The 27508-nt window shown below is 43.7% G+C and overlaps 1 protein-coding gene across 1 annotated transcript in view; it reads left to right on the forward strand.

Annotated features, from left to right (window-relative positions):
• Positions 1-27508, forward strand: part of LOC126268175 (opioid-binding protein/cell adhesion molecule homolog) — a 2429635-nt gene that overhangs the window by 2125882 nt on the left and 276245 nt on the right. The window contains exon 3 of the mRNA XM_049973770.1: positions 1465-1672. Within this exon, the coding sequence (XP_049829727.1) occupies positions 1465-1672 (208 nt within the window). The remainder of the gene's footprint in view (positions 1-1464; positions 1673-27508) is intronic.

The raw sequence follows: 27508 nt of genomic DNA on the forward strand, positions 1-27508 counted from the left end.
GTCGGTAAAACTCTGTACTGTCTCTAATTTCTCGAATTTTCTCGTCATGGTCATTACATGCGATGTGTGTGGGAGCAAGTAAGATGTTGTTCGATTCTTCCTGATTAGTTTTCTCTCGAAATTTCAATAATAAACTTCTCAGTTATGCACAGCGCTTTTCATCTAACGGCTGCCAATGGAGCTTGTTGAGCAGCTCAGCAGCACTCTCGCGCCGACTAAATGCGCTTCTCCTCGTTGGACCTTTTCCATCTTTTCTATCAGTATTACCTGACAAGGACCCCATATTGATGTGCAGTACTAGCGAATAGGTCGAACAAGGTCTGGAAACTCATTTTCGTACTGTTTGTGTTGTGTGGTCATCCCACTTAAAGACGCTCTGGTTAGTTACTCATAGTTATTTCATGGTAGATACTGTTTCCAACAATTTTACTCTAGTGGCTTTATTTTCCTACGTATGCAGAATATGTCATATTGATTTGTGTTCAGTCAACTACCAGAACATGCTTCATTTGTCAGTTCTCCGCAGGTCATTCTGCAAATTGATATTGTCTTCTGGCACTGCTACTTTGTCATAGACAGTAGTATCATGTACGAACACTCTTAAAGAACATCCAACACATTTTTATTATATCATTTATGTACATTGTAAACATTAACGTTCCTAACATAGTTTCTTGGGATAATTGGTATATTATCTTTTAATCTGTCAATTATGTCCTGTTAAGAGCGACGTGTTGAGTTCTGTCTGCAATTAAGACTGCACCCAGTCGAAAATCTAGTCCAGTACTCGGTAAGCTCGTATTTTTCCGCTAAACAGCATTATGGGACGGTGACAAATGTCAATCTGAAGTGGGAACACGGCAGTAAACTGAGCGCCGTTGTCTACATGGTTATGGACCTCATGAAGGACAGAGAGGGCTGAGTTTCTCAAGATCTCTGTTTGCGGAATCCACGTCGATTTCTACAGGGGAGATTTTCAAAGAAAATGGTTAAAACGGCTCTAAGTACTATGGGACTTAACATCTGAGGTCATCAGTCCACTAAACTTAGAACTGCCTAAACCTAACTAACCTAAGGACATCACACACATCCATGCCCGAGGCTGGATTCGAACCTGCGACCGTAACAGTAGCGCGGTTTCAGACTGAAGCGAGTAGAACGGCTCCGCCACAGCGGCCGGCTGGGAGATTTTTGTTTTCCAAAAGACGTCATACAACGATATAAGTCTGTAAATTTATGCATCTGTCCTAAGGTCATTCTTGTAAACAGGAATGATCACCGCCTTTTTCCAGGTGCTAGTTGCTCCAGAGATTTGCGATAAACTCATTGTGGAAGAGAATTGAGTTCTTACGCATAATTTTTGTACAATCTCATAGGTGTCTCATACTATCCAAGTTGTAAAATGTTCTGGTGAAGAATTTCGTTCAACGTGTAACACGTGCGAAACACTTGCTCTGCCGACAGGTGGCGTGGCTGCGGGTGGACACGCAGACCATCCTGACGATTGCCACGCACGTTATCACCAAGAACCACCGAATCGGCGTCACGCACAGTGACCAGCGGACGTGGTACCTGCAGATCCGAGAAGTGCGCGAGTCCGACCGCGGCTGGTACATGTGCCAGATCAACACCGACCCCATGAAGAGCCAAGTCGGATACCTCGAGGTCGTGGGTAAGTCGTCAGTGGACACTTTAAACAATTTTTGTATGTCCATCCTTTTGATTAGAAGTCTGAGGAACTTCGGCCGTCCACTTACATAACAAATCGAAACACTTGCAGCCGTCCTTATGATCTAGGCTATTATATGGCTACCAGTTTCGGTGCTTCAGTGCACCATTTTCAGGCCATAACCGACACTGAAGGGATTAACTCCAGTCGTATACACGATTCACCAGTGGTCAACATCTATGAACTGGTTTTCGCAGACTACCTGTAATAAAGGTATTGTGGCTGAAGAATCCTGTATACGATTGGAGTTAACGCCCTCCGCGTCAGTTAACGCCTGAAGTTGTGCGCTGAAGACCGAAACTGGTAGCCATATAATAATATCATAAGGGCTGCTGTAGATTTTTCATATTGTTATATACTTCAAACAATGCCACAGTGGGTGTAGCGCAACTGTTATGCACTAGTTTGCCTTCAGGTCCCGCCGCATTGCAGTAGCAATAAGCGCTTCAACGCTGTGAGACTGGACGCAAAATCTCATCACGTGTTCACTACATAGATCCACAGTGGTCACTATTTTAGAGACAATTTTTTCTTAACATCTATATTTGTGACCTATTCTCTTCATCCATTGTTACAGGGCCTTCGTAGACTCTAGTAGAATTAAGCTAATGGTAGGAGAAAATATCTTATCCTTAAAACATTGTTTTCTTTTTATTCAATTTATTACAGCTACGGAAACGCACAGCGATTCTGTAACTTTGTAGTTCAAAGGTATTCCATGGATCATACGTTGGGTCCGCTGTGCTATTAAGGAATTTTGTGTTACTGAAGTTTTATTGTTGATTATAGGCTTTGCTTCTATTTTGGATATGAACATACGACTAGGACTACTCGCTTCTTCTTTTGGTTAAAATTGCTTTCAGTTGAAGCAGAAATATTTCACTGATCATGTTATTTTACGTAAATTAAGGTCTCGAAAAAAGTTAATTAATATTCTTTCGTTCTTTTTTCTAATAAATTTTCAAAGTTTTCTACACTCCTTTCACTAGTCGCATACAGTAAAAGATATCGTTTATGTAAACTTTACTATGTTCTTAATAGGTAATCACACACAATGTATAAAAGAACTTTGCTCCGCAGTCAAACGTAATACTTTCAAAGCTGTGAACAGTTTGGGAGATCAGACCTTTCAGTTCGGCAAATAGGCGTTGATAAGATAGGGAGCACGGCACAAGGCTGCTGGAGCGAAATACTGAGCCACAATTTGAGGATACAGTAAAAAAAAATTGACAAGACAAAGAGCAAATATTGGTAACAACACAGTTACAGAATAATATTATCATCAACAACAGATGATACCCTCAGTTATTATACTATTATTTTAAAATAAAATTTTAAAAAGTTACCCCCTATTTAAGCAAACAACTCTTGAAAGAATGAGATTTTCACTGTGCAGCAGAGTGTGCGCTGATATGAAACTTCCTGGCAGATTAAAACTGTGCGCCCGTCCTAGACTCGACCCCGGGACCTTTGCCATTCGCGGGCAAGTGCTCTACCATCTGAGCCACCGAAACACGACTCACGCCCATCGCTCACAGCTTTACTTCTTCCAGTATCTCGTATCTTACCTTCCAAACTTTACAGAAGCTCTCGTGCGAACACTTGCCCGCGAAAGGCAAAGGTCCCGAGTTCGGGTCTCGGTCGAAGACACACTTTTAATCTGCCAGGAAGTTTCAATTCTTGAAAATGTGGAAGATAAACAGCCTTATGGCCAAAACTTTAATATAAACAGAATTTCTGTTACACAGAATTAACTTCACAATAAAAATTACAAGAACTTAGCTACTGATGTAAGTTGAATGGAGAAGCTTTCAAACTAATCAAATGTAAATCGTCGTAACAACAAAACTCGCTAATACAATTGAACAACCTCATTAATGACAAAAGAATCTGCAGCTTACAGAGAAAAGCATAACAACAAATATCGTGTGATCATTACATAATGCAGCAGCCTGACGAGAGTAAACACAAGTTAGCACACTATTGACGTTGGAATCCAACGTCGTCCACCCGTCTGAATTTCGTGTGCGGGACCCTTTCGGAAGCAACAGCCATCACTGGCAGTACACTGACAACAGCTTCGATAACACACAAAACTATCATTAATATACAATTCACTTAAACAAATAACCACAATGGTAAAATACAGAATCATAAAAGTAGAAAACAAATAGAGATAGGATTCGGCTCAAAGTTTCTTAAATTCGGTATTGCGTAATACACTCCAGCGACAGTTGATGTTAATTCTGCCGTTAAGGCAGCTTGAATCAAGTTGACATTCAGAAAGGTAATCTGCAGACCCACTCAGGACTTTGACCTTGTAAAGGACGAAAACCTGCACACATTTTCAACTACTAACAATACCGCCCTTTGACGGCACGAGGTTTTCACGAAGTTGCAACAACCCATAGGCAGAAAGCGGTACAGCAATACCCAACTTAAGTTGAAAGTTAATCTTTAGCAGGCAGGCGAGGAATTCATTGACAAGTCGTGAAACTAGCAATGCACTCAAATGAGATTCAAATTTGTCGAATGTCGGCCACAAGTGACAGCATCAAAAACTGACAGCAAAATCAAATAGGGCACAAGTCAGTTAATTCCACTCTCGATTGACAGTGACGCAAACTCAACACTCAAACGATTTAGAACACCCCTCGAACAAACGGAGTGGCAACACGGAGCAATAAAAGTGTGAAAACGATCAACCAGAGAAGTAGGTCAAAATTTGAAAATTAATCCAGGGACCTCCCGTAGCTGTACAAGTCAGGCCAAACTCCGGGTGTCTCGTCACAGCGCAAAGGCGAAACGACTCTTGAACAGATCCTATGTTAATGATCACTGCAGCCATGCTCCAGTTCCGCGCGGCAACAGCCATACACGCAGCAAAGACAACACCATTGCTCCACAGCAGTACGCTACGAGCCATCTGATCCCCTGCGATACTGCGTGCAGACTCTCTCCGTACTCCTTCCACCTGCAGAGCGCCGGGCCCAGCTTATCAATGGGGCACTCGCCACCCAGCGCGCCGCAAAGCACATCGTTTAGACCAGTAGTTCCCAATGTAGTGTAACGACGTAAGTTTTGTATAAATGATTTTCTTTTGATATATGACCATGTGCAGACTTCGTCACCAACGACAGTTACAAAACACTTCAGAATTATTTAAACTCTTTTTATAAGTGGGCGCTGAATGGTTCTTGAACGAAACTGTAATTCAAACATCATCATTTGAGTCGTATGCGCAGAATTACGTCACTCAGTCCAATTGGTTTGCGCAAACTTTTTTCAATTTAGATGTCATTTGTTTCTTCTCAGAAATTATATTAATGCAAGTTATCTGCTTTACTAAATGTTAGAACCACATTGAATAAACTTTCAAGACTCAAACTCGCTATGAACGTTGTCAAAAATTAATAATCTTGTCAAATAAATTAGTAATACTTCTTCCTTAACATAATTCTTCATAAATAAATTCTCGGAACATGTATTTAAACTTTTGTAGTATACGCTAGTTTATTATCTTCCTATATACTACATATAGACGTGTACCTGAGCCTTGACAAGATAGGACTGAACATTTACAACATGATTAAACTTTCTAAGAGAGAAATTTGTAAACATCGAGTATAGATTTAAGTGTCAGGAAGTCATTTCTGAAAGTATTTGTATAGAGTGTAGCCATGTATGGAAGTGAAACATGGACGATAACTAGTTTGGACAAGAAGAGAATAGAAGCTTTTGAAATGTGGTGCTACAGAAGAATGCTGAAGATTAGATGGGTAGATCACATAACTAATGAGGAAGTACTGAATAGGATTGGAGAGAAGTTTGTGGCACAACTTGACCAGAAGAAGGGATCGGTTGGTAGGACATGTTCTGAGGCATCAAGGGATCACCAATTTAGTATTAGAGGGCAGCGTGGAGGGAGACCAAGAGATGAATACGCTAAGCAGATTCAGAAGGATGTAGGTTGCAGTAGGTACTGGGAGATGAAGAAGCTTCCACAAGATAGAGTAGCATGGAGAGCTGCATCAAACCAGTCTCAGGACTGAAGACCACAACAACAACATGACGTCATTGTTGTAGAAACATTACAAATTCTTATTTTTTCGGTTTTTAGAAGAACGACGCAACAACTCGGTTTCAGGATCTTCTGTTGCTCTTTGGTTGTCGACCCGCGACGTCCAGTGGCCAGCAATTTTCTCTCTGGTCCCGGCAGCGAAGATGCTGTCCGTTCGTTGCGCCGCCCTCTCCGTACATGAAACATAAAAATAAATACAAAACTTTAGATAATTCACAACAATTATAAATATTACAAAATACCTGAACAAAACACTAAATTAAACTTACATTCACCTGCAAACTAGGCTGACACTGGTGGATGGGTGACGCTTCAATTTCACGTCCCACTACACCAACCTTTCATAGAATATTACCCCTGAGTGTGGTCAGACATTAGCTAGTGTCTCCGCTCTCCCCCTCCCCCGCTCATCTGTTAACCCCCTCCTACCCCGACATTGTTACCAACTTTAGCGCCTAACTAAACCGCAGAATAAAAGCCTTTCTTGGAACAATTTTATTTTTAAAATGAAAGATGGATTATATTTAGTGTGTGTGTGTGTGTGTGTAAAATGAATGACGAAGGAATTCGTGGTGCATCACACACTCCTTACTTCTAAGCTGGCAGAAATTGGACAAAGTCAAGCTGTTAATGCTATGTGTCTAGCCACTCAAATATCAGTAATAATAATGCTAATAATAATAGTAATAAAAAACTGTGTATTCCTTATGTAGTTACTGCTGTGACGTGCTGTCATTTAATTCATTTATCTGTTTCGAAGCGAGTAATAAAGCAATTTCTGGACTACTGTAGGTGCTATCTACAACTTGGAGAACATATTTTCTTGAGGTGCTTGGTATTTGTTACGTATGTCTCACTTCTATCATCAGCAGTGTACGCAACAAAGCCCAACATACGTGTATAGTGGGCGGACTATGTGAGGAACCCGTAACCTCCATTAACACTACTAATTATTGATAACTTAAACAGTCAGTATTAATGTCTTACAAAATTGCGATAACACTAGCGATCTCTTAAAAACAATTTAGTTTCGTGACTGAAACAGAATCGGATCGTTTAATTTTTACCGCCCAGAAAATTTCATTTTACCCCTCAGAGGGTAACTACCCCCATGTTGGGAATCATTGTTTTAGACGGAGACAACTCGGCGAAAGCAAGAGTAACGAAAGCGAGCAATGCACGAGGTTACGGCAGATGCCTGATCTAAAAATAACACATTTCCCTTTTATTTAACGCTGTATAATAATTAAATATCAGCCAAGCAGACAAGTCCAAAAGCGTCCTTCTGATGACTATTCGTCGACTGATAAGGTCACAGTGACCAAAGGTGACCAAATCCGAAACAGAGGAAGTAAACGACCCTCGCATCCTTTGCTCTTGCTTCATGATACATAACGGACAAAATAAACACAGTTCTGCAGTTTCATTGGCTACTTAGTCCAGTCAAATGGTGGTTTCCGTGTAATAAAATTGCGGAAGTATTTTCCCAATAAATTTCTATGTTTTTGGCGGTGCTGAATCCGAATTTCATTTTGGAAATTTGTGGTAAGGGCTATGGAACCAAACTGTTGAGATAGTCGGTCCCTAGGCTTCCACACTAATTAATCTGACTTAACCTAACTTCCGCTAAGGACACCACAGACACGCATACCCGACGGAGGACGCGAACCTTCCACAGGGAGAGCCGCGCGAACTGTGACAAGACTCCTAAGACAGTGCAGCTACGTCGCGCGGATCGAATTTCATGTTTGCTGCCTTGCTAGAGGTCGGCTTCACAACGAAAAATGCAAAAAAAAATCTAAATTTTCTCATTTTTCTGTTATTCACTTACATCTAGGAAACTACGCGTTTTTCGAACATGACCACTTCCTACAAATTCAGAGCTTACAAAGTTTCCTGGAAAACGTGCTAGACAGGTTCGATTTTCTGATGAGCGGTATCGACGATAGAGCGCTCTCAAAAGTACTCGTTTTTCGCCTTTATGTGGAAACTTTAAAAAGGCCCTATCCTATCCCCTAAAACTAGAAGAATATACGTCTTATCAACAGAAAGCCTAAAAAACGCATCAAAGCAGCCTACACAAAATCTCTTACAAGAGACGGCTGTAACATTCAATTTTTATCAAATATTACGAAAAATACCTCCAGCGCCCTACAGCCAAATGACCCTTTCGACTTGTGTATGTATCGTCGGTTCTATACATTCGGTGTATTACGCTTAAAATAGGGTGTTTTGAATTAACTGATGTAAAATTATGTTTGATGAAACATTAACAAATTACTGTTACATTTACAACATATTAGGCACATGGCACTGAACAGAAGGATGAGTATGAAATCTGTATGTAGTAATGATGTACTTATGTCATGAAAAAAGTTGTACTTATGTCATGAAATAAGTTAATGTCGCTCCAAGGATTGGGTCATTACTTCGAGTAGGTTCTGCAACTAGAAAAGAAAGGAGGTATTTACTGATAGAATATGGATAAAAAATATAGATAAGTAAACTATTGGTTCATGACTTCACCTGACGGGCTTCTTCGGGCCAGGTTTTTCGTCAGCAACGACGGCCTACAGAAAAATTCAGGATCATCTTGTAACTCATGTTTCACAGCACAGCATGCTCCCATGCGACATTTTTCTTGTTCAGCAGTCAGCAGTCGGGACACTAATTTAACAGCCACACTTTTCATCACCAACAATTCCGTTAAAACACTGAACTTTACTCAAAGGCACTTCAGACAGCCTCGCAGCTTCAACTGACAGTCATGACTTCGCGAATTTTTTCAACATTGTCATCGGTTCGGGCCGAGGAAGGCAGACCAGATTTGTCGTCATTTCTCATTTCACCTCATTTGAACAGAAAAACTGCTCAACATATCTTCCTTTTCCCCTGGGATCATTCAAGAGGCAGGTTTTAGTATTTTAAGAGTTTTTGGACCAGTTTTCCCGAGAAAGGAGCAAAATTCTATTCTCAAGAATCATTAATTACAAATTCGACGAACACACAAAACAAACGTCAGTAAAAATTCACACAAGACAAACGAAACCTTTATTAGCGACGCGTCGCTTACTGACTCAGGAGTGGTAACCCTACACACACACACTCATAGCGACAGAAAGCGATACTATAATACTAGGCCCACGATAGCATGTTTCGTTTCTTTTGGGTACCCTTCCTTAGAGGTGTTGCGATTACCGGGAACTAAGCTTGTAACACTCACAGAAAATCACGTGAAACAATCATACCTTAGAACAGTGTATTGTCTGGGACATTTACCGATCCTTCAGTTTTCAAGGAGATTAAATGCTATGAAACATTAAGTTATCTTGGGCCGATTCACGACCCGTTATCGCTGCTGCAGTCCACCAGTACACACTTTTATTCAAACAGTGGCACAACATCGTTCACTTTGCGGCTATAAGAAAGATTATTAGGTATACTAGCAATTGCATTTCCAACAGAAGCCTTTCATTGGTGGACCCTAACTTCCCTTCCTTAAGGCAGGTCTCTGCAGAGGTCAGCAGCGATGTGGCCACTCCAGATTACCCAGTGTTGGGTGTAGGAAGGAAGGAAGATTTGGTTTCAAGTCCCGCCGACGTCGACGTCATTAGAGATGGAGCACAAGCTCAGATGTTGTCAAGGATGGGTAAGGTAATCGGCTGTGCCATTTCAAAGGAAACATCTCGGTATTTGTTGGAGCGATTAGTGGAAACGACGAAAAACCTAAATTTGGATGGCCGGACGCGGGCTTGAACCGTCGTTCTCCTGAATGCAAGTCAAGTGTGCTAGCCACGCCACCTCACTCGGTGGTGTTGAGTGTGTTCTTTGTTTATTCACATACGGATTACCTCTTACAGGCGCCTTGCATGTAATTAACTACAAAATATTTCATATTCGTCGTCGAGAATTTGCTACCCTAAGCAGCTGTGTCTAACACTGTTGTTATTTTTCATGGTCTGGGAGCTCTGATGTATTTTGCCTCTAAATCTCTCCATTATAGTGAAAAAATCGATTAATAATACTGGTTATCATTTTCTTTGGGGGTCATTAGACTTCTGACTGGTCTGATGCGGCCTGTCACGAATTCTTCTCCTGTGCCGACCTCTTCATCTCAGAGTAGCACTGGCAACCTACATCCTCAATAATCCGCTGGATGTATTCCAGTCTCTTCATCTCAGAGTAGCAATTGCAACCTACATCCTCAATAATCCGCTGGATGTATTCCAGTCTCTTCATCTCAGAGTAGCACTGGCAACCTACATCCTCAATAATCCGCTGGATGTATTCCAGTCTCTTCATATCAGAGTAGCACTTGCAACCTACATCCTCAATAATCCGCTGGATGTATTCCAGTCTCTTCATCTCAGAGTAGCACTTGCAACCTACGTCCTCAATAATCCGCTGGATGTATTCCAGTCTCTGTCTTCCTCTGCAGCTTTTGCCCTCTAAAGCTCCCTCTCATACCGTGGAAGTAATTCCCTGATGTCTTAACAGATATCCCATCATCCTGTCCCTCATGCTTGTCAGTGTTTTCTCCATATTCCTCTCCTCTCCGATTCTGCGTAGAACCTCCTCATTCCTTACTTTCTCAGTCCATCTGTCCATCTAATTTTCAATATGCACCTGTAGCACCACATCCCAAATGCTTCGATTTTCTTCTGTTCCGGTAACCCACAGCCCATGTTTCACTACCATACAATGCTGTGCTCAAGAGGTACATTCCCAGAAATTTCTTCATAAAATTAAAGCCTACGTTAGATAATAGTAGACTTCTCTTGGTCATAAATGCTCTTTTTGCCAGTGCTAGTCTCCTTGCTCTGTCCGTCGTTAGTTATTTTGGTACCTAGATGTCGGGATTCCTTAATTTCATCTACCTCGTGATCATCAATCTTGATGTTATGTTTCTCGCTGTTCGCACTTCTGCTACATCTCATTACTTTCGTCGTTCTTCGATTTATTCTCAGTCCATATTCTGCACTTATTATATTCAAGAGATCCTGTAATTCATCTTTACTTTCACTCAGGATAGCAATATCATCAATGAATCGCATAACTGATATCCTTTCACCTTGAATTTTAATTTCACTACTGAACATTTCTTTTATTCTCATCACTGCTTCTTCGATGTACAATGAAATGAAATGATCGTATGGCATTGTTGGCCGGGAGGCCCCTTGCGGGGAAGTTCGGCCACCGTATTGCAAGTCCCTTCTAGTTGACGCCTCTTCGGCGACTTGCGAGATCAATGAGTATTAAATGATGATGATAAACACACAACACCCAGTTATCACGAGGCAGAGAAAATCCCTGACCCCGCCGGGAATCGAACCCGGGACCCCGTGCGCGGGAAGGGAGAACGCTACCGCAAGAGCACGAGCTGCGGACTTCGATGTACAGATTGAACAGAAGGGGGAAAGATTGCATCACTGTCTTACACTCTTTGTAATTCGAGCGCTTGTTTCTTGATTGTCCACTGTTATTATGCCCTCTTGGCTTCTGTGCATATTGTATATTACCCATCTCTCCCTACAGCTTACCAATATTTTTTCTCAGAATGTCGAGTATATTGCACCATTCCTATGAACATGTTTCGATTTTTCTTTAGTCTTGCCTCCATTATCAACTCCAACATCAGAATTGCCTCTCTGGTGCGTTTACCTTTTCTAAAGCATCATCTAGCATCCTCAATTTTCTTTTCCATTCTTCCGTATATCCTTCTTGTCGACAGTTTGGATGCATGAACTGTTAAGCTGTGATTCTTCAATTTCTCCAGGCGTATTTTGTGACGAAATAAATCTCATGTGAACAGCTTGGTATGAGTGTGCATAGGACACAATATTTCGCCAATCGACCACGTTGCCATCATCAGGTGCGCTGATGTACTGACTGGCGGTGGGCTGGCGCCAGGTCCAGATACAGCGTCCGTTCCCCCGTCGTCTGGGCGCTGCGTCCTAGGTCTTCTCGTTCAGGAGGGTCTGCCGGCACCACTCTTCCCTCCTCGCCCGAAGTTGGTACACTCTAGGAAATATCCTTTTTCTTCTTAATCTGGATGATCGCGAGTTCCCACGCCTTGCTAAGCGTGTAACCGCTGTCATGATTTAGTTATGGGTCCCTTACTCTATGGCTTCTTTGATGATACAGTCGCAGTATTTGGAAGTCTGTGTCAGGATTTTGGTTTGGTCATAATCCATGCTGTGGAGTTCCGATAGGCAATGCTCAGCGATTGCCGACTTACTGGGCCGTTGCAGTCTAGTGTTGATGCTATCGGCATCGGTCCTAAATGTTACTAATGGTTTGACCTAGGTATACACTACCGCATTGGCAAGGTATCTGATAAACCCCTGATTTACGTAGGCCAAGGTTGTCCTTGACACTACCGAGAAGGCTCTTGGTTTTGCTTGGAGTACCAAACATGGTTTTCACTTGGTGTTTACGTAAAATGCGTCCAATTTTTCCTGATAAGGCCTCACAAAACGGAATAATAGCAGACGCCGCCTCCTTCTGAAGTTCATCCTCAGTTTCCGCCGGTGCTGCAGGTGTGGGATGTAGAGCCTTCCTATTTTTTCCTTGTAACCGTTCCTCCGAAACACGGTCCTTAGATGGTCCAATTCTTGTTGGACACTGTCCCTGTGGAGATGGTGTGAGCTGTGTGTACAAGAGTTTTCAGCACGCCATTCTTTTGTACCGGGTGGTGGCAGCTATCAGCATGTAGGTACAAATCAGTGTGCGTCTTCTTCCTATACACACTGTGGCCCAAAGTTCCGTCAGCTCGTCTTCTAATCAAAACACCTAGTAAAGGGAGCATCCCATCCGTTTCCATCTCCATGGTGAACTTAATATTCTCGTGTCTGGAGTTGAGATGTGTGAGGAAGTCTGACAGTTTATTTCTTCTATGTGGCCAGATAACGAAGGTATCATCCACATATCTAACGAAACAGATGGGTTTTAGATGTGCTGATGCAAGAGCTTCCTCCTAGTAATGTTCCATGTACAGATTTGCGATAACGGGTGAGAGTGGACTCCCCATGGCTACTCCTTCTGTCTGCTCGTAGTAGGTCGGCCGGTCTTGGCCGTGCTGTTCTAGGCGCTTCAGTCTGGAACCGTGTGACCGCTACGGCCGCAGGTTCGAATCCTGCCTCGGGCATGGATGTGTGTGATGTCCTTAGGTTAGTTAGGTTTAAATAATTCTAAGTTCTAGGGGACTGATGACCTCAGATGTTAAGTCCCATAGTGCTCAGAGCCATGTTTTTGCTCGTAGTATTCACCGTGAAATAAGAAGTAAGTTGATGTCAGAATATGTCTGAAAAGTTTGGTGGTCCCTTCGTCAAATTTCTGGCTGATGAGTTCGAAGGATTCTTGTAGCAGAACTTTAGTGAATAGAGATACCACATTGAAGCTCACCAGCATGTCAGATTCCTTAAGCGTAAGGTTGTTGATGCGTAGCAGAAAATCCACGGAGTTACAGGATATGGTGTGTTCATCTCCCAACATAAGGGCTAAGCAGTTGTTTGAGGTGCTCGGCGAGAAGGTACGTTGAGGAACCAATATTGCTGACAATGGGACGAAACGGAACCGATTCCTTGTGCACCTTCGGCAGTCCGTTAAGTCTAGGAGGAACAACAGCCCTCGGGGGTAGCTTCTTGGTAATCTCGTCAGGGAAGCCGGAATCCTTGAGAAGCACCAGAGTCTTCCTCTCGACCCTCTTGGTAGGATCAATGTCAATCTTGCGTTATGCGCTGTCACCAGGTAGGCCCCGCATCTTCTCAGCATCCCGACAGGAGTATCTACTTGATTGCAAATGCTGAGAGAGCCCCTTGTTCAAATGTTCAAATGCGTGAGAAAACTTATGGGACTTAACTGCTAAGGTCATCAGTCCATAAGCTTAAACACTAGTTAACCGCCAGCCAGAGTGGCCGAGCGGTTCTAGGCGCTACACTCTAGATCCGCGCGACCACTACGGCCGCAGGTTCGAATCCTGCCTCGGGCATGGATGTGTGTGATGTCCTTAGGTTAGTTAGGTTTAAGTAGTTCTAAGTTCTAGGGGACTGATGACCTCAGACGTCAAGTCCCATAGTGCTCAGAGCCATTTGAAAACATTCCCGTATATGTACGGCAAGTTGTCGACAATGGCCATGATGCAGGCAATGTATTGCTAAACTGCGACATACAAACTTTCCGTCCTCACGAAAATCCTGAAATTTTAAAACGCTGCTTCCTCTCCCGTACTTACTGCAGCCTACATCCTTCTGAATCTGTTTAGTGTATTCATCTCTAGGTCTGCCTCTACGAGTTTTACCCACTACGCTGCCCTCCAATACTAAATTGGTGATTGGTGATCCCTTGATGCCTCAGAACATGTCCTACCAACCGATACCTTCTTATAGTTGTGCCACAAACTCCTCTTCTCCCCAATTCTGTTCAATAACTCCTCATTAGTTATGTGACCTACCCATCTAACCTTCAGCATTCTTCTGTAGTACAACATTTCGAAAGCTTCTATTCTCTTCTTGTCCAAACTATTTATCGTCCATGTTTCACCTCCATACATGGCTACACTCCATACAAATACTTTCAGAAACGACTCCCTGACACTTAAATCTATACTCGATGTTAACAAATTTCTCTTCTTCAGAAACGCTTTCCTTGCCATCGCCAGTCTACATTTTATATCCTCTCTACTTCGACCATCATCAGTTATTTTGCTCCCCAAATAGCAAAACTCCTTTACTACTTTAAGTGTCTCATTTCATAATCTAATTCCCTCAGCATCACCCGATTTAATTCGACTACATTCCATTATCCTCGTTTTGCTTTTGTTGATGTTCATCTTATACACTCCTTTGAAGACACTGTCCATTCCCTTCAACTGCTCTTCCAAGTCTTTTGCTGTCTCTGACAGAATTACAATGTCGTCGGCGAACCTCAAAGTTTTTATTTGTTCTCCATGGATTTTAATACCTACTCCGAATTTTTCTTTTGTTCCCTTCACTGCTTGCTCAATATACAGATTGAATAACATCGGGGAGAGGCTAAAACCCTATCTCACTCCCTTCCCAACCACTGCTTCCCTTTCGTGTCCCTCGACTCTTATAACTGCCATCTGGTTTCTGTGACACAATCGCATGAATTCATGTAAGCAGTGCGCCTGGCTATTCTGCCACGATTTTTTGTCACTTTATCTAATTTCCTTGCATTGGTCGCTTCTTGTCTTGCCAAGCCAGCCCCCATCTTACCCCTAAACACTTTTTGATTACCTTCAATACTAATTTTGTTCTATTTGCACTTTCTTAACTGGCTCGTTACCGTCTTTACCAATACCCTCGGGTCTTGTTCTCGTTTATGTTAGTGCTCATCACGTTCCTTTTCTGATTTTTTCGACTCTTTCAATATTTGAAGGAGCAATTATCATTCATCCTTAGGCTCCTTTATGCATCTGCGTGATATTTTGCACTAAACCAACCCCACAAAACTCAATTTTCCTGTAAATGTAAATCTCAACCAACAGTTTATTCATTAAGAATCCTTGTTTGTATGGAAGTCATAATACACTCTTGGAAATTGAAATAAGAACACCGTAAATTCATTGTCCCAGGAAGGGGAAACTTTATTGACACATTCCTGGAGTCAGATACATCACATGATCACACTGACAGAACCACAGGCACATAGACACAGGCAACAGAGCATGCACAATGTCGGCACTAGTACAGTGTATATCCACCTTTCGCAGCAATGCAGGCTGCTATTCTCCCATAGAGACGATCGTAGAGATGCTAGATGTAGTCCTGTGGAACGGCTTGCCATGCCATTTACACGTGGCGCCTCAGTTGGACCAGCGTTCGTGCTGGACGTGCAGACCGCTGAGACGACGCTTCATCCAGTCCCAAACATGCTCAATGGCGGACAGATCTGGAGATCTTGCTGGCCAGGGTAGTTGACTTACACCTTCTAGAGCACGTTGGGTGGCACGGGATACATGCGGACGTGTATTGTCCTGTTGGAACAGCAAGTTCCCTTGCCGGTCTAGGAATGGTAGAACGATGGGTTCGATGACGGTTTGGATGTACCGTGCACTATTCAGTGTCCCCTCGACGATCACCAGAGGTGTACGGCCAGTGTAGGAGATCGCTCCCCACACCATGATGCCGGGTGTTGGCTCTGTGTGCCTTGGTAGTATGCAGTCCTGATTGTGGCGCTCATCTGCACGGCGCCAAACACGCATACGACCATCATTGGCACCAAGGCAGAAGCGACTCTCATCGCTGAAGACGACACGTCTCCATTCGTCCCTCCATTCACGCCTGTCGCGACACCACTGGAGGCGGGCTGCACGATGTTGGGGCGTGAGCGGAAGACGGCCTAACGGTGTGCGGGACCGTAGCCCAGCTTCATGGAGACGGTTGCGAATGGTCCTCGCCGATACCCCAGGAGCAACAGTGTCCCTAATTTGCTGGGAAGTGGCGGTGCGGTCCCCTACGGCACTGCGCAGGATACTACGGTCTTGGCGTGCATCCGTGCGTCGCAGAGGTCCGGTCCCAGGTCGACGGGCACGTGCACCTTCCTCCGACCACTGGCGACAACATCGATGTACTGTGGAGACCTCACGCCCCACGTGTTGAGCAATTCGGCGGTACGTCCACCCGGCCTCCAACATGCCCACTATACGCCCTCGCTCAAAGTCCGTCAACTGCACATACGGTTCACATCCACGCTGTCGCGGCATGCTACCAGTGTTAAAGACTGCGATGGAGCTCCGTATGCCACGGCAAACTGGCTGACACTGACGGCGGCGGTGCACAAATGCTGCACACCTAGAGCCATTCGACGGCCAACACCGCGGTTCCTGGTGTGTCCGCTGTGCCGTGCGTGTGATCATTGCTTGTACAGCCCTCTCGCAGTGTCCGGAGCAAGTATGGTGGGTCTGACACACCGGTGTCAATGTGTTCTTTTTTCCATTTCCAGGAGTGTATTTTGCCCCCAACGAGGGGTAAGACATAACATTTCAAAGCCAAGCATGGGCAGGCACGACAACTTCACCGAGGTAAACATTCATTGATCCAGATTTTGTCGCTTTATTATTTTAAAATCATTTGTCTAATACTCACAGTCCGTTAACGTGCCCATTTTGCATTTCCAGAAAATGACAGAAACAGGGCGGCTGGTTGCATTTCCTAATAATCAAGCATAAAGTTTTATTTCGGAATCGTGTAGTTCAGTAGAAGCCAAAAGTGGATAAAATTAATAACTGGGTATGCCCCAAAATATTCTTGAGTTTATCCTCCAATCCTGCTATCCACATGAGGGTTGCAGTTTAGAAAAAGCAAAATTTGCTCCACCTATTTCGGCCGGAAACTTCTGTTGTGATCCAACGTCTTTCCTCACAGACAAACGGCGGACATCCACATTTCTTTTCTTATCCTCTTTCACCTTTGTTCTGCTTCCGTTATCTCTCTGTTCTTCTCTTTAAAAAAAAAAATTATTTTGCCACTTATCTTTCTTTCGTGATTTGTAACGCTCAATCCTTCGCTTTCATCTCATCTGAATATCTCTCTCTTCTTCCTGATTAATACCAGACCAAATCGGCACCCTATTCAATTCTTATTCGTACGTGCACCATTATTGTCCAGCAATCTAATAATTTACCTATGAACTCGATTCATCTCTTTACTGTTAGAGTCATTATCTTTCTAATAATAACACTTTGACTCATTCCCTCAAAATTGGTTTGACGCTTGGGAAAAACAGCCAGGAGAAGACTATCCCACTTGGTGTGCAGGATGTATGAAACAGGCCAGACATCCTCAGGCATCAAGAAGAATGTAATATGAAGGCACATGGTGACAGCTGAAGATTAATACAGAACATTTCTCTTAACGTGTCACGGTAGTAAAATACTATCTCGAATTATCTACACCAGAATGAAAGAAATAAAGTATCAGATGGTGTAATGAAGAATCAGGTGGTGTTCAGGAGAAATGTAGAAACAGGCGAGGCAATACTGACCTGATGACTACTTTCGAAGACAAGCTGAAAAAAATCGAAATTTATGGCATTTTTATGATTTTGACTGTAATACATCCTTTGGAATCCAGGATTAAAATACAGGGGGTGGAAAGCTATCTACAACTTTGTTGTACAGAAACCGAACTATGATAGTCGAAGGATATGACCGAAAGGTAGTAGTTGACAAAGAGTGACAAGGCTGAAGTCCATCCCGCACGTTATTCACTATGTACTAGACCCAAAAGCGAAGGAAAGGTTGGTTAAATTTGTAAATGAATTAAATTGCCACAAATAGAACAGTAGCCTTTGAACACTATTTAATCCGAATAGATAGCGTCTTGAAAAAAGGCCACAGGGTCAACATAAACAGTGAACCACAGCTAAGAAGTGTAATCGAATTAAATTAAGTGATATTGTTGGAATTACTTAAGGAACTGGGACTCTTGACGTTTAGTATTCAGATAGCTAATCATGACTCAGTTTAAAAAAAATGTAAAATTCCAACTGCACTAAAGAAAGAAAAGCTTTTCTGAACAAGAGCAATAGTTTACCATCTGATTTTAATGTAAGTGTCAGGGAGTCTTTTCTGGGCCGGAAGTGTAGCATTCTCAGGGGACTGAAACGAGGACAATAAACGGCACAGGTAAGAAGAGAACGGAAAATTTTGTAATGTTGTGTAGGAAAAAATTTTGAATATTAGATGTGTAGATCGTGCTACTCATGAAGTGGTGTTGCATCAGATTTGTGAGAAAAGAGCTACGTGGCACAACTGGAATAAAAGAAGGGACAGATAGCCAAGGCACATATTAAAGCAGCAAGGAATATTTAATTTGATAATGGAGGGAAACGTGGGGTGTAAAAAAGGTACAAGGAGCCCAAGGCTCAGTACCGTAATTAAGGTCAAATCGATTTATGGCGCAGAAGTTATATAGACATGAAAAGACATGCGTGACATAGACTACCATTGAGAGTTCAATCAAACCAGTTTTTCAACAATATTTTAGTATCTTTCTTGCTTTCATCTTTTCTAAAAACTAATATCCAACATTTTCGTGACGAATGGTTAATTGAAAGAAAGAGATAGGGCAATGTCCTTTTTTTCGCTTGGGAAAATAAATACACAATTAAATAAGAGCTACACTCCTGGAAATGGAAAAAAGAACACATTGACACCGGTGTGTCAGACCCACCATACTTGCTCCGGACACTGCGAGAGGGCTTTACAAGCAATGATCACACGCACGGCACAGCGGACACACCAGGAACCGCGGTGTTGGCCGTCGAATGGCGCTAGCTGCGCAGCATTTGTGCACCGCCGCCGTCAGTGTCAGCCAGTTTGCCGTGGCATACGGAGCTCCATCGCAGTCTTTAACACTGGTAGCATGCCGCGACAGCGTGGACGTGAACCGTATGTGCAGTTGACGGACTTTGAGCGAGGGCGTATAGTGGGCATGCGGGAGGCCGGGAGGACGTACCGCCGAATTGCTCAACACGTTGGGCGTGAGGTCTCCACAGTACATCGATGTTGTCGCCAGTGGTCGGCGGAAGATGCACGTGCCCGTCGACCTGGGACCGGACCGCAACGACGCACGGATGCACGCCAAGACCGTAGGATCCTACGCAGTGCCGTAGGGGACCGCACCGCCACTTCCCAGCAAATTAGGGACACTGCTGCTCCTGGGGTATCGGCGCCATGCAGGTGAGCGCCACAATCAGGACTGCATACGACCGAGGCACACAGGGCCAACACCCGGCATCATGGTGTGGGGAGCGATCTCCTACACTGGCCCTACACCTCTGGTGATCGTCGAGGGGACACTGAATAGTGCACGGTACATCCAAACCGTCATCGAAGCCATCGTTCCACCATTCCTAGACCGGCAAGGGAACTTGCTGTTCCAACAGGACAATGCACGTCCGCTTGTATCCCGTGCCACCCAACGTGCTCTAGAAGGTGTAAGTCAACTACCCTGGCCAGCAAGATCTCCGGATCTGTCCCCCATTGAGCATGTTTGGGACTGGATGAAGCGTCGTCTCACGCGGTCTGCACGTCCAGCACGAACGCTGGTCCAACTGAGGCGCCAGGTGGAAATGGCATGGCAAGCCGTTCCACAGGACTACATCCAGCATCTCTATGATCGTCTCCATGGGAGAATAGCAGCCTGCATTGCTGCGAAAGGTGGATATACACTGTACTAGTGCCGACATTGTGCATGCTCTGTTGCCTGTGTCTATGTGCCTGTGGTTCTGTCAGTGTGATCATGTGATGTATCTGACCCCAGGAATGTGTCAATAAAGTTTCCCCTTCCTGGGACAATGAATTCACGGTGTTCTTATTTCAATTTCCAGGAGTGTAGAAGCAGAGAAAGATGGTGTAGTGACGGACAGTGGATTGAATCAGATAAGATCTGCTCCTAGACTCTAATGCACGTGGAAGCATCTAAAGCGCGTTTTACGCGAGCGACTTGCTGGTCAAAATTGAGGACTCGAAGTGCTTGTGCCTTTTTTGTCTGCATGTAAATCAGCAGCTAACCACGTCACAAAGTGTCACAAGGACGTCAGCGCTCCATATACTGTGTCGAGTGCAGAGTGCTAGATTCCCGAGTATGCTACACAGAGCGTATGAACAGAAACAGGGACTGTAAAGGCGCGTGCTAACAGTCGGTGGTTAATATATTCTGGCTGAGCTCACTCCTATTACAGAAATGGATTTTGTGCTTCCGCGTCTTAATTTTTGCTGTGTTGTTTGCTCTTTTTTTCGTAACTCACTGAAAGACTGCACGAGGCGCTAGATTTTTTCCTATTAGCATTCTCCTACAAGAGATATGAAATATCTTAAAGGAAAAAAACGGTAATTGCGTTTTACGGAGGAAAAGCCTACCCCAAACATAAATAAGAACGTAAATAGATAATGAAAAGCTAGCAAGCCAGATACTAAAAAGTAGAAAGGCGCTATTACTGAGTTCTATATAATGTGTGTCTGCAAGTACGTATTTTCTCGAGCAAATAAATGTATCTTTTAAAATAGATTAAAGTTTTCCTATTATTAAGTTCTCAGGAGCGTAAGGAATCAACTACACGAACTTTGACAAAAACGTCCACAATGAATTTTGTTTTGGTTGTTATTACACTCTATTATCATTGCTTGTTCCTAGATTTTCTCATATATTTCAATTTTTTCCGTAAAAAAACAATAGAGTCCCTCATACTCCATTCCATCGGGAGGTACAACACAAGTTCCTTTGGCGCTGCGTGTTAACGAATATGACTTCTCGAGACAGCCGAGAGTCAGTTCAAGAATAAAACGCCAGGGGCGCTGCAGTAGACTCACTTGTCTCACGTAGTCAAATAGGGCAGGAACGTTGATCCTGTGAAAAGGGCTTAAGCGGCACTGCTGTATGAACTATGGACGAGCAAGGCCGCTTACGGAATTTTGAATCAAAAGAAGCAGAGCGTTTCGAAATGGCAACAAGTTACATGTCGCCACAGAATTTTCCTGTGCATGAAGTTTTTTTGTGTTATGTATTGTTGGCAGGTAAGTTATATATGAATTGTATTCGCAGTAGTGAATATGGACAGCCATCAGCTTTATAATGGAATGACAGTGAAAAGTGAGGCCGGACCGTAACTCGAACCCGGATTTAATGTCAGGTTTCTTCACCAACTTTACCACCCTAATTTCAGTACATTGTGTCATCCACGTCTACATATTTAAAAGCTATATAACATACATCTACGACGAATCCATGACTTCCTCGGACGTCGTGTTCTTCAGACACACAGCGAGCAATGCCTAGAAAATCGTCCCGTTGGTAGGTATACCACCTATTTAACGTGACGAACTTAGTCTTCGCCCACAAACAAAAGAGAAGAAGAAGTTGAGAGAGTGTAAATGTGAGGTTGCGTGGTATGTATATCTAAGGTTTGATTCGATTAGAGAGTGTACGAAATACTACCATTTACAGGATGGCATTCAATCAATACATGTACGTCTAATAGATCCCGCACGGAAAGAATGAATACTGAGCTGTGTATCGGATCGACAACGTATTTTCCAGCTCTATTAAGTAAAGTGTCATGATACTATTTGGTTCGTAGAATGTATTAACATAACATTCAGAAAATGATTTTGAAAAAGTTTACGTGTCCGGCACTACTTCATCTTATCCTATATCTTGTTGATTCGAGGAGTGCTGCCTCGGAATGGTAGTCCTATAATGTAAAATTTGTATTATTTACTTTTTGAAAGTGTTATCAGTAAATTCGGAAGGTGTATGGAAAACTACATCTACATCCATACTCCGAAAGCCACTTGACGGTGTGTGGCGGAGGGTACTTTCAGTACGTCTATCGGTTCTCCCTTCTATTCCAGTTTCGTATAGTTCGTGGAAAGAAAGATTGTCGGTATGCCTCTGTGTGGGCTCTAATCTCTCTGATTTTATCCTCATGGTCTCTACGCGAGGAGGGAGCAATTTACGGCTTGACTCCTCAATGAAGGTATGTTCTCGAAACTTCTACATAAACCCGTAGCGAGCTACTGAGCGTCTCTCTTACAGAACCTTCCACTGGAGTTATCTCCGTAACGCTTTCGCGATTACTAAATGATCCTGTAACGAAGCGCACTGCTCTCCATTGGATCTTATCTATCTCTTCTATCAACCCTATCTGGTACGGATTCCACACCGGTGTGCAGTATTCAAGCACTGGGCGAACAAGTGTACTGTAACCTACTTCCTTTGTTTTCGGACTACATTTCCTAAGGATTTTTCCAAAGAATATCAGACTGGTATCAGCTATACGGATGATTCATTTTAAATGGTAATTCCATTTTAAATCACTCCTAATCCCTACTCCCAGATAATTTATGGAATTAACTGCGTCAGTTACTGACCTGCTGTATTGAAGCTAAATGATGAAGCACCTTTCTTTCTATGTATTCTCAGAACAATACACTTGTCGACATTGAGATTCAATTGCCATTCCCTGCAGCGTGCGTTAATTCTTTGCAGATCCTCCTGCATTTCAGTACAATTTTCCATTGTTGCAATCTCTCGATATACTAGAGCATCACCCGCAAAAAGTCCCAGTGAACTTCCGATGTTATCCACAAGGTCATTTATACATATATTGTGAATAGCAACGGTCCTATAACACACCCCTGCGGCACACGTGAAATCACTATTACTTCGGAAGACTTCTCTCCATTGAGAATGACATGCTGCGTTCTGTTATCTAGTAACTCTTCAATCCAATCAGACAATTGGTCTGATAGTCTATATGTTGTTACCTTGTTCATTAAACGACTGTGGGGAACTGTATCAAACGCCTTGCGTAAGTCAAGAAATACGGCATCTACCTGGGAACCCATGTCTATGGCCCTCTGAGCCTCGTGGACGAATAGCGCGAGCTGGATTTCACACGATCTTATTTTTCGATACCCATACTGATTCCTACAGAGTAGATATCTAGTCTCCATAAAAGTCATTATACTCGAACACAACACGTGTTTCAAAATTCTACAACTGATCGACGTAAGAGATATAGGTCTATAGTTCTGCACATCCATTCGACGACCCTTCTTGAAAACGGGGATGACCTGTGCCCTTTTCAATCTTTTGGAACGCTACGCTCTTCTAGAGACCTATGGTGCACCGATGCAAGAAGGGGGACAAGTTCCCTCGCGTACGCTGTGTAAAATCGAACTGGTATCCCATCAGGTTCAGCGGCCATTCCTATTTTGAGCGATTTCAATTGTCTGTCTATTTCCCCGTCATCTATTTCGATACCTACCATTTTTTTATCGGTGCGAAAATCTAGAGAAGGAACTATAGTGCAGTCTTCCTCTGTGAAACAGCTTTAGAAAAAGACATTCAGTATTTCGGCCTTTAGTCTGTCATCCTCTGTTTCAGTACCATTTAGGTCACAGAGTGCCTGGACACTTTGTTTTGATCCATCTACCGCTTTCACATAAGACCAAAATTTCTTAGGATTTTCTGCCAAATCAGTACATAGAACCTTACTTTCGAATTCATTTATCGCCTCTCGCATAGCCCTCCTCACACTACACTTCGCTTCGTGTAATTTTTGTTTGTCTGCGAGGCTTTGGCTGTTAAGTTCCCTTTGCTTCCGTAGCAGTTTTCTAACAGACAGCAACACGCATGTATGTGTGAAAGGAACATCTACCAATGTGTCTTGTTGACTACGAAAAGTAGTATTTGTCAGGGGGTTGTGTCATTCAGGTGGAACAATAGACACATAGGCTAAGTTGCAAACGAGGGAGCACTGGCCCAAGTTTGACTTTCTGTACAGAAGCTAATCCTGCCTTTTGGCATTATATTGTATGATTAGTTACGGTTAATAACAATGTATGTCTATAAGTATTTAAGTACACTACTGGCCATTAAAATTGTTACACCACGAAGATCACATGCAACAGACGCTAAATTTAACCGACAGGAAGAAGATGCTGTGATATGCAAATGATCAGCTTTTCAGAGCAATCACACAAGGTTAGCGCCGGTGGCGACACCTACAACGTGCTGACATGAGGAAAGTTTCCAACCGATTTATCATACACAAACAACAGTTGACCGGCTTTGCCTGGAGAAACGTTGTTGTGATGCCACGTGTAAGGAGCAGAAATTCTTACCATCACGTTTCCGACTTTGATAAAGGTCGGATTGTGGCCTTTCGCGATGTCGGTTTATCGTATCGCGACATTGCTGCTTGCGTTGGTCGAGATCCAATGACTGTTAGCAGAATATGGAATCGGTGGGTTCAGGAGGGTAATACGGAACGCCGTGCTGGATCCCAACGGCCTCGTATCACTAGCAGTCGAGATGACAGGCATCTTATGCGCATGGCTGTAACGGATCGTGCAGCCTCGTCTTGATCCCTGAGTCAACAGACGGGGACGTTTGCACGACAACAACCATCTGCACGAACAGTTCGACGACGTTTGTAGCAGCATTGACTATCAGCTCTGAGACCATGGCTGCGGTTACCCTTGACGCTGCATCACAGACAAGAGCGCCTGCGATAGTGTACTCAACAACGAACCTGGCGTATGACCCGGCGTGATGGCATGTGATGCCATAGGTTACACGTCTCGATCACCTCTTTTTCGCATTGACGGCGCTTTGAGCAGTGGACGTTACATTTCACATGTGTTACGACCCGTGGCTCTACCCTTCATTCCATCCCTACGAAACCCTACATTTTAGCAGGATAATACACGACCGCATGTTGTAGGTCCTGTACGGGCCTTTCTGGATACAGAAAATGTTCGACTGCTGCCCTGACCAGCACATTCTCCAGATCTATCACCAACTGTAAACGTCAGGTCAATGGTGGCCGAGCAACTGGCTCGTCACAATACGCCAGTCACTACTCTTGATGAACTGTGGTATCGTGTTGAAGCTGCATGGGCAGCTGTACCAGTACACGTCATCCAAGCTCTGTTTGACTCAATGCCTAGGCGTATCAAGGTCGTTATTACGGCCAGAGGTGGTTGTTCTGGGTACTGATTTCTCTGGATGTATGCACCCAAATTGCGTGAAAATGTAATCACATGTCAGTTCTAGTATAATATATTTGCGAAAGGAATACCAGTTTATCATCTGCATTTCTTCTTGGTGCAGCAAATTTACTGGCTACTAGTGTAAATGCATTCTGGACCTGCTTCTGTGTGTAAACATTGTTGTACGATACGCATTTGGAAATTTTTAGGAGTGTGGTTTGAGAATGGGCATGTCAGCCCGAAGCCGGTAACCAGTGCAGAAAAAATGGTATATTCGTGCAACTGAGACGAAAAAAAAAGATTTAAATTTCCTTATCCTGTATCGCCCACTTCGCCGACCGATCATAATAAACAGTTATTAGCTGTACGAAACGTAACAGAAGTGAATGACAGATGGTAAACCTTTAGTTTCAATCGTACGTCTGATGAAAAAGAGACGTTAAATTACGAACGGCAACGAATGCATGGAGGGCAAAGAAAATTTGACTTTTGATAAGTTTATCCAGGGAGCGCCTGGAGAGAGCGGGGTACGGTGTGCGATTGGAGAGCCCTCGCGGCCCCCCGAGTGTCCTCATTGAGCGGCGCGGGAGCGCGGCACTTGCGGTCTAACGAAGGCGCCGGCGGCTCGCCGAGCATTCACAAAGGGCCGACAATGGCCGTGTCAGGTGTTCATTAGGGCCGCGCGCATTGTCTCTCGGCGAGGCGCGATCCGCCCAGGGCGCCAGGGGGCCTTTCTGACTGCAGCTGCTGCTGGCTGCTGGCTGCCGGGTAACAGGTGTTCTCGCGGGGGAGCACGCATAACGCGCTTTGTCCGCGTCGCTCTGTGACAACCGATGCGCAACGGCTCAGGAAGGGCAACAGGGCAGCCCTTGTGCCTCCTGGCGTCCCTCAGACACCACGTTCACACTGCCCAGCGCGCCGTCACATCAACTCCTATCTTATACACTACGACACAATACCGACAAATTACACAGCGTACGCGAAGAGAGAAGTTCGCGGCCTGTTAATGTACGAGGAAGGGCAACAGGGCAGCCCTTCTGCCTCCTGGCGCCCTTCAGTTCACACTGCCCAGCGCCGCCGTCACATCAACTCCTATCTTATACACTACGACACAATACCGACAAGTTACACAGCGTACGCGAAGAGAGAAGTTCGCGGCCTGTTAATGTACGGGTGTGACGATAAAAAATGCATTTGTATGGGCGGTTTTTGTGGTGTGCGTACTCTAAGACCTTCGGTACATACACCATCAGATTATTTGACTTGTCGCTCTAACGAAGTAGGCGAGTGTCAGCAATATGTCTCGTGGTCTTATCGTGGCGTGTTTATCTTCTGCCGTTAGATCATACTATAGGAATGCCATTTGCACGCTTAGAGTAGCAGATTGACGGTGACCAGCTTTAAACAGAACTTGATTAATTTTCACACACATTTATTAAAATAATAAAAAATGTAGACATTACGTAACTTGATTCTGGATGCTGTTTACGATTGACAATCTGATGTTCCCTTGGTCTTGGTACGTTAATCTTATTCTCACATATCTCTGATACTTGACAAAGTGTCTGTTCATTTATCTTCATGGCTATGTACAGGAATATGGTAATCTTATTAGGCGCAGACTGAAACTTAACTATTGACTGGTACAGACTAATGCAGACTGGTACAGACTGGTGCAGACAAATGCAGACTGACTAATCGGAGGTCTGTACACTCGTTATAATACCTCGCGTGTTCAGGTACCACTGCGCGAGTGTGATCTACGACGAGAAAAGGTTCTACATTAGCAGCAATCTCATTGGCTGTGTTACATATTAATACGCGGATCGGCGGAAGCAGAATTTTATCCGTCTCTAAAGCAGCGCCATCTCGTAGCGCGGAGACGGACGAGCGCTGCGCCTGTGCTGTTGTGCTTAGAGGGTCGCGCTGTAGTGGGAAATCTGTGTACGCGCTGACTACGCGGAACTATGTACACAACAGTTTTCTAATGACACCTGTTCCAATTCATCGTTGATCCGTTCGTTCAGTTTTTTATTTCCGAGGGTCACTCCAAAAGAAATGCACACTTTTTTTTTAATCCATCATTTATTCTACATGTTTGAATGTTTTTCAGTGTGTAGATACATCGTTTAGGAACAATATTTTCTTTTCTCCACATAATTTACATCCCTCT

The sequence above is a fragment of the Schistocerca gregaria genome, chromosome 4 (genome assembly GCF_023897955.1).
Source record: "Schistocerca gregaria isolate iqSchGreg1 chromosome 4, iqSchGreg1.2, whole genome shotgun sequence".
NCBI classification, from domain to species: domain Eukaryota; kingdom Metazoa; phylum Arthropoda; class Insecta; order Orthoptera; family Acrididae; genus Schistocerca; species Schistocerca gregaria.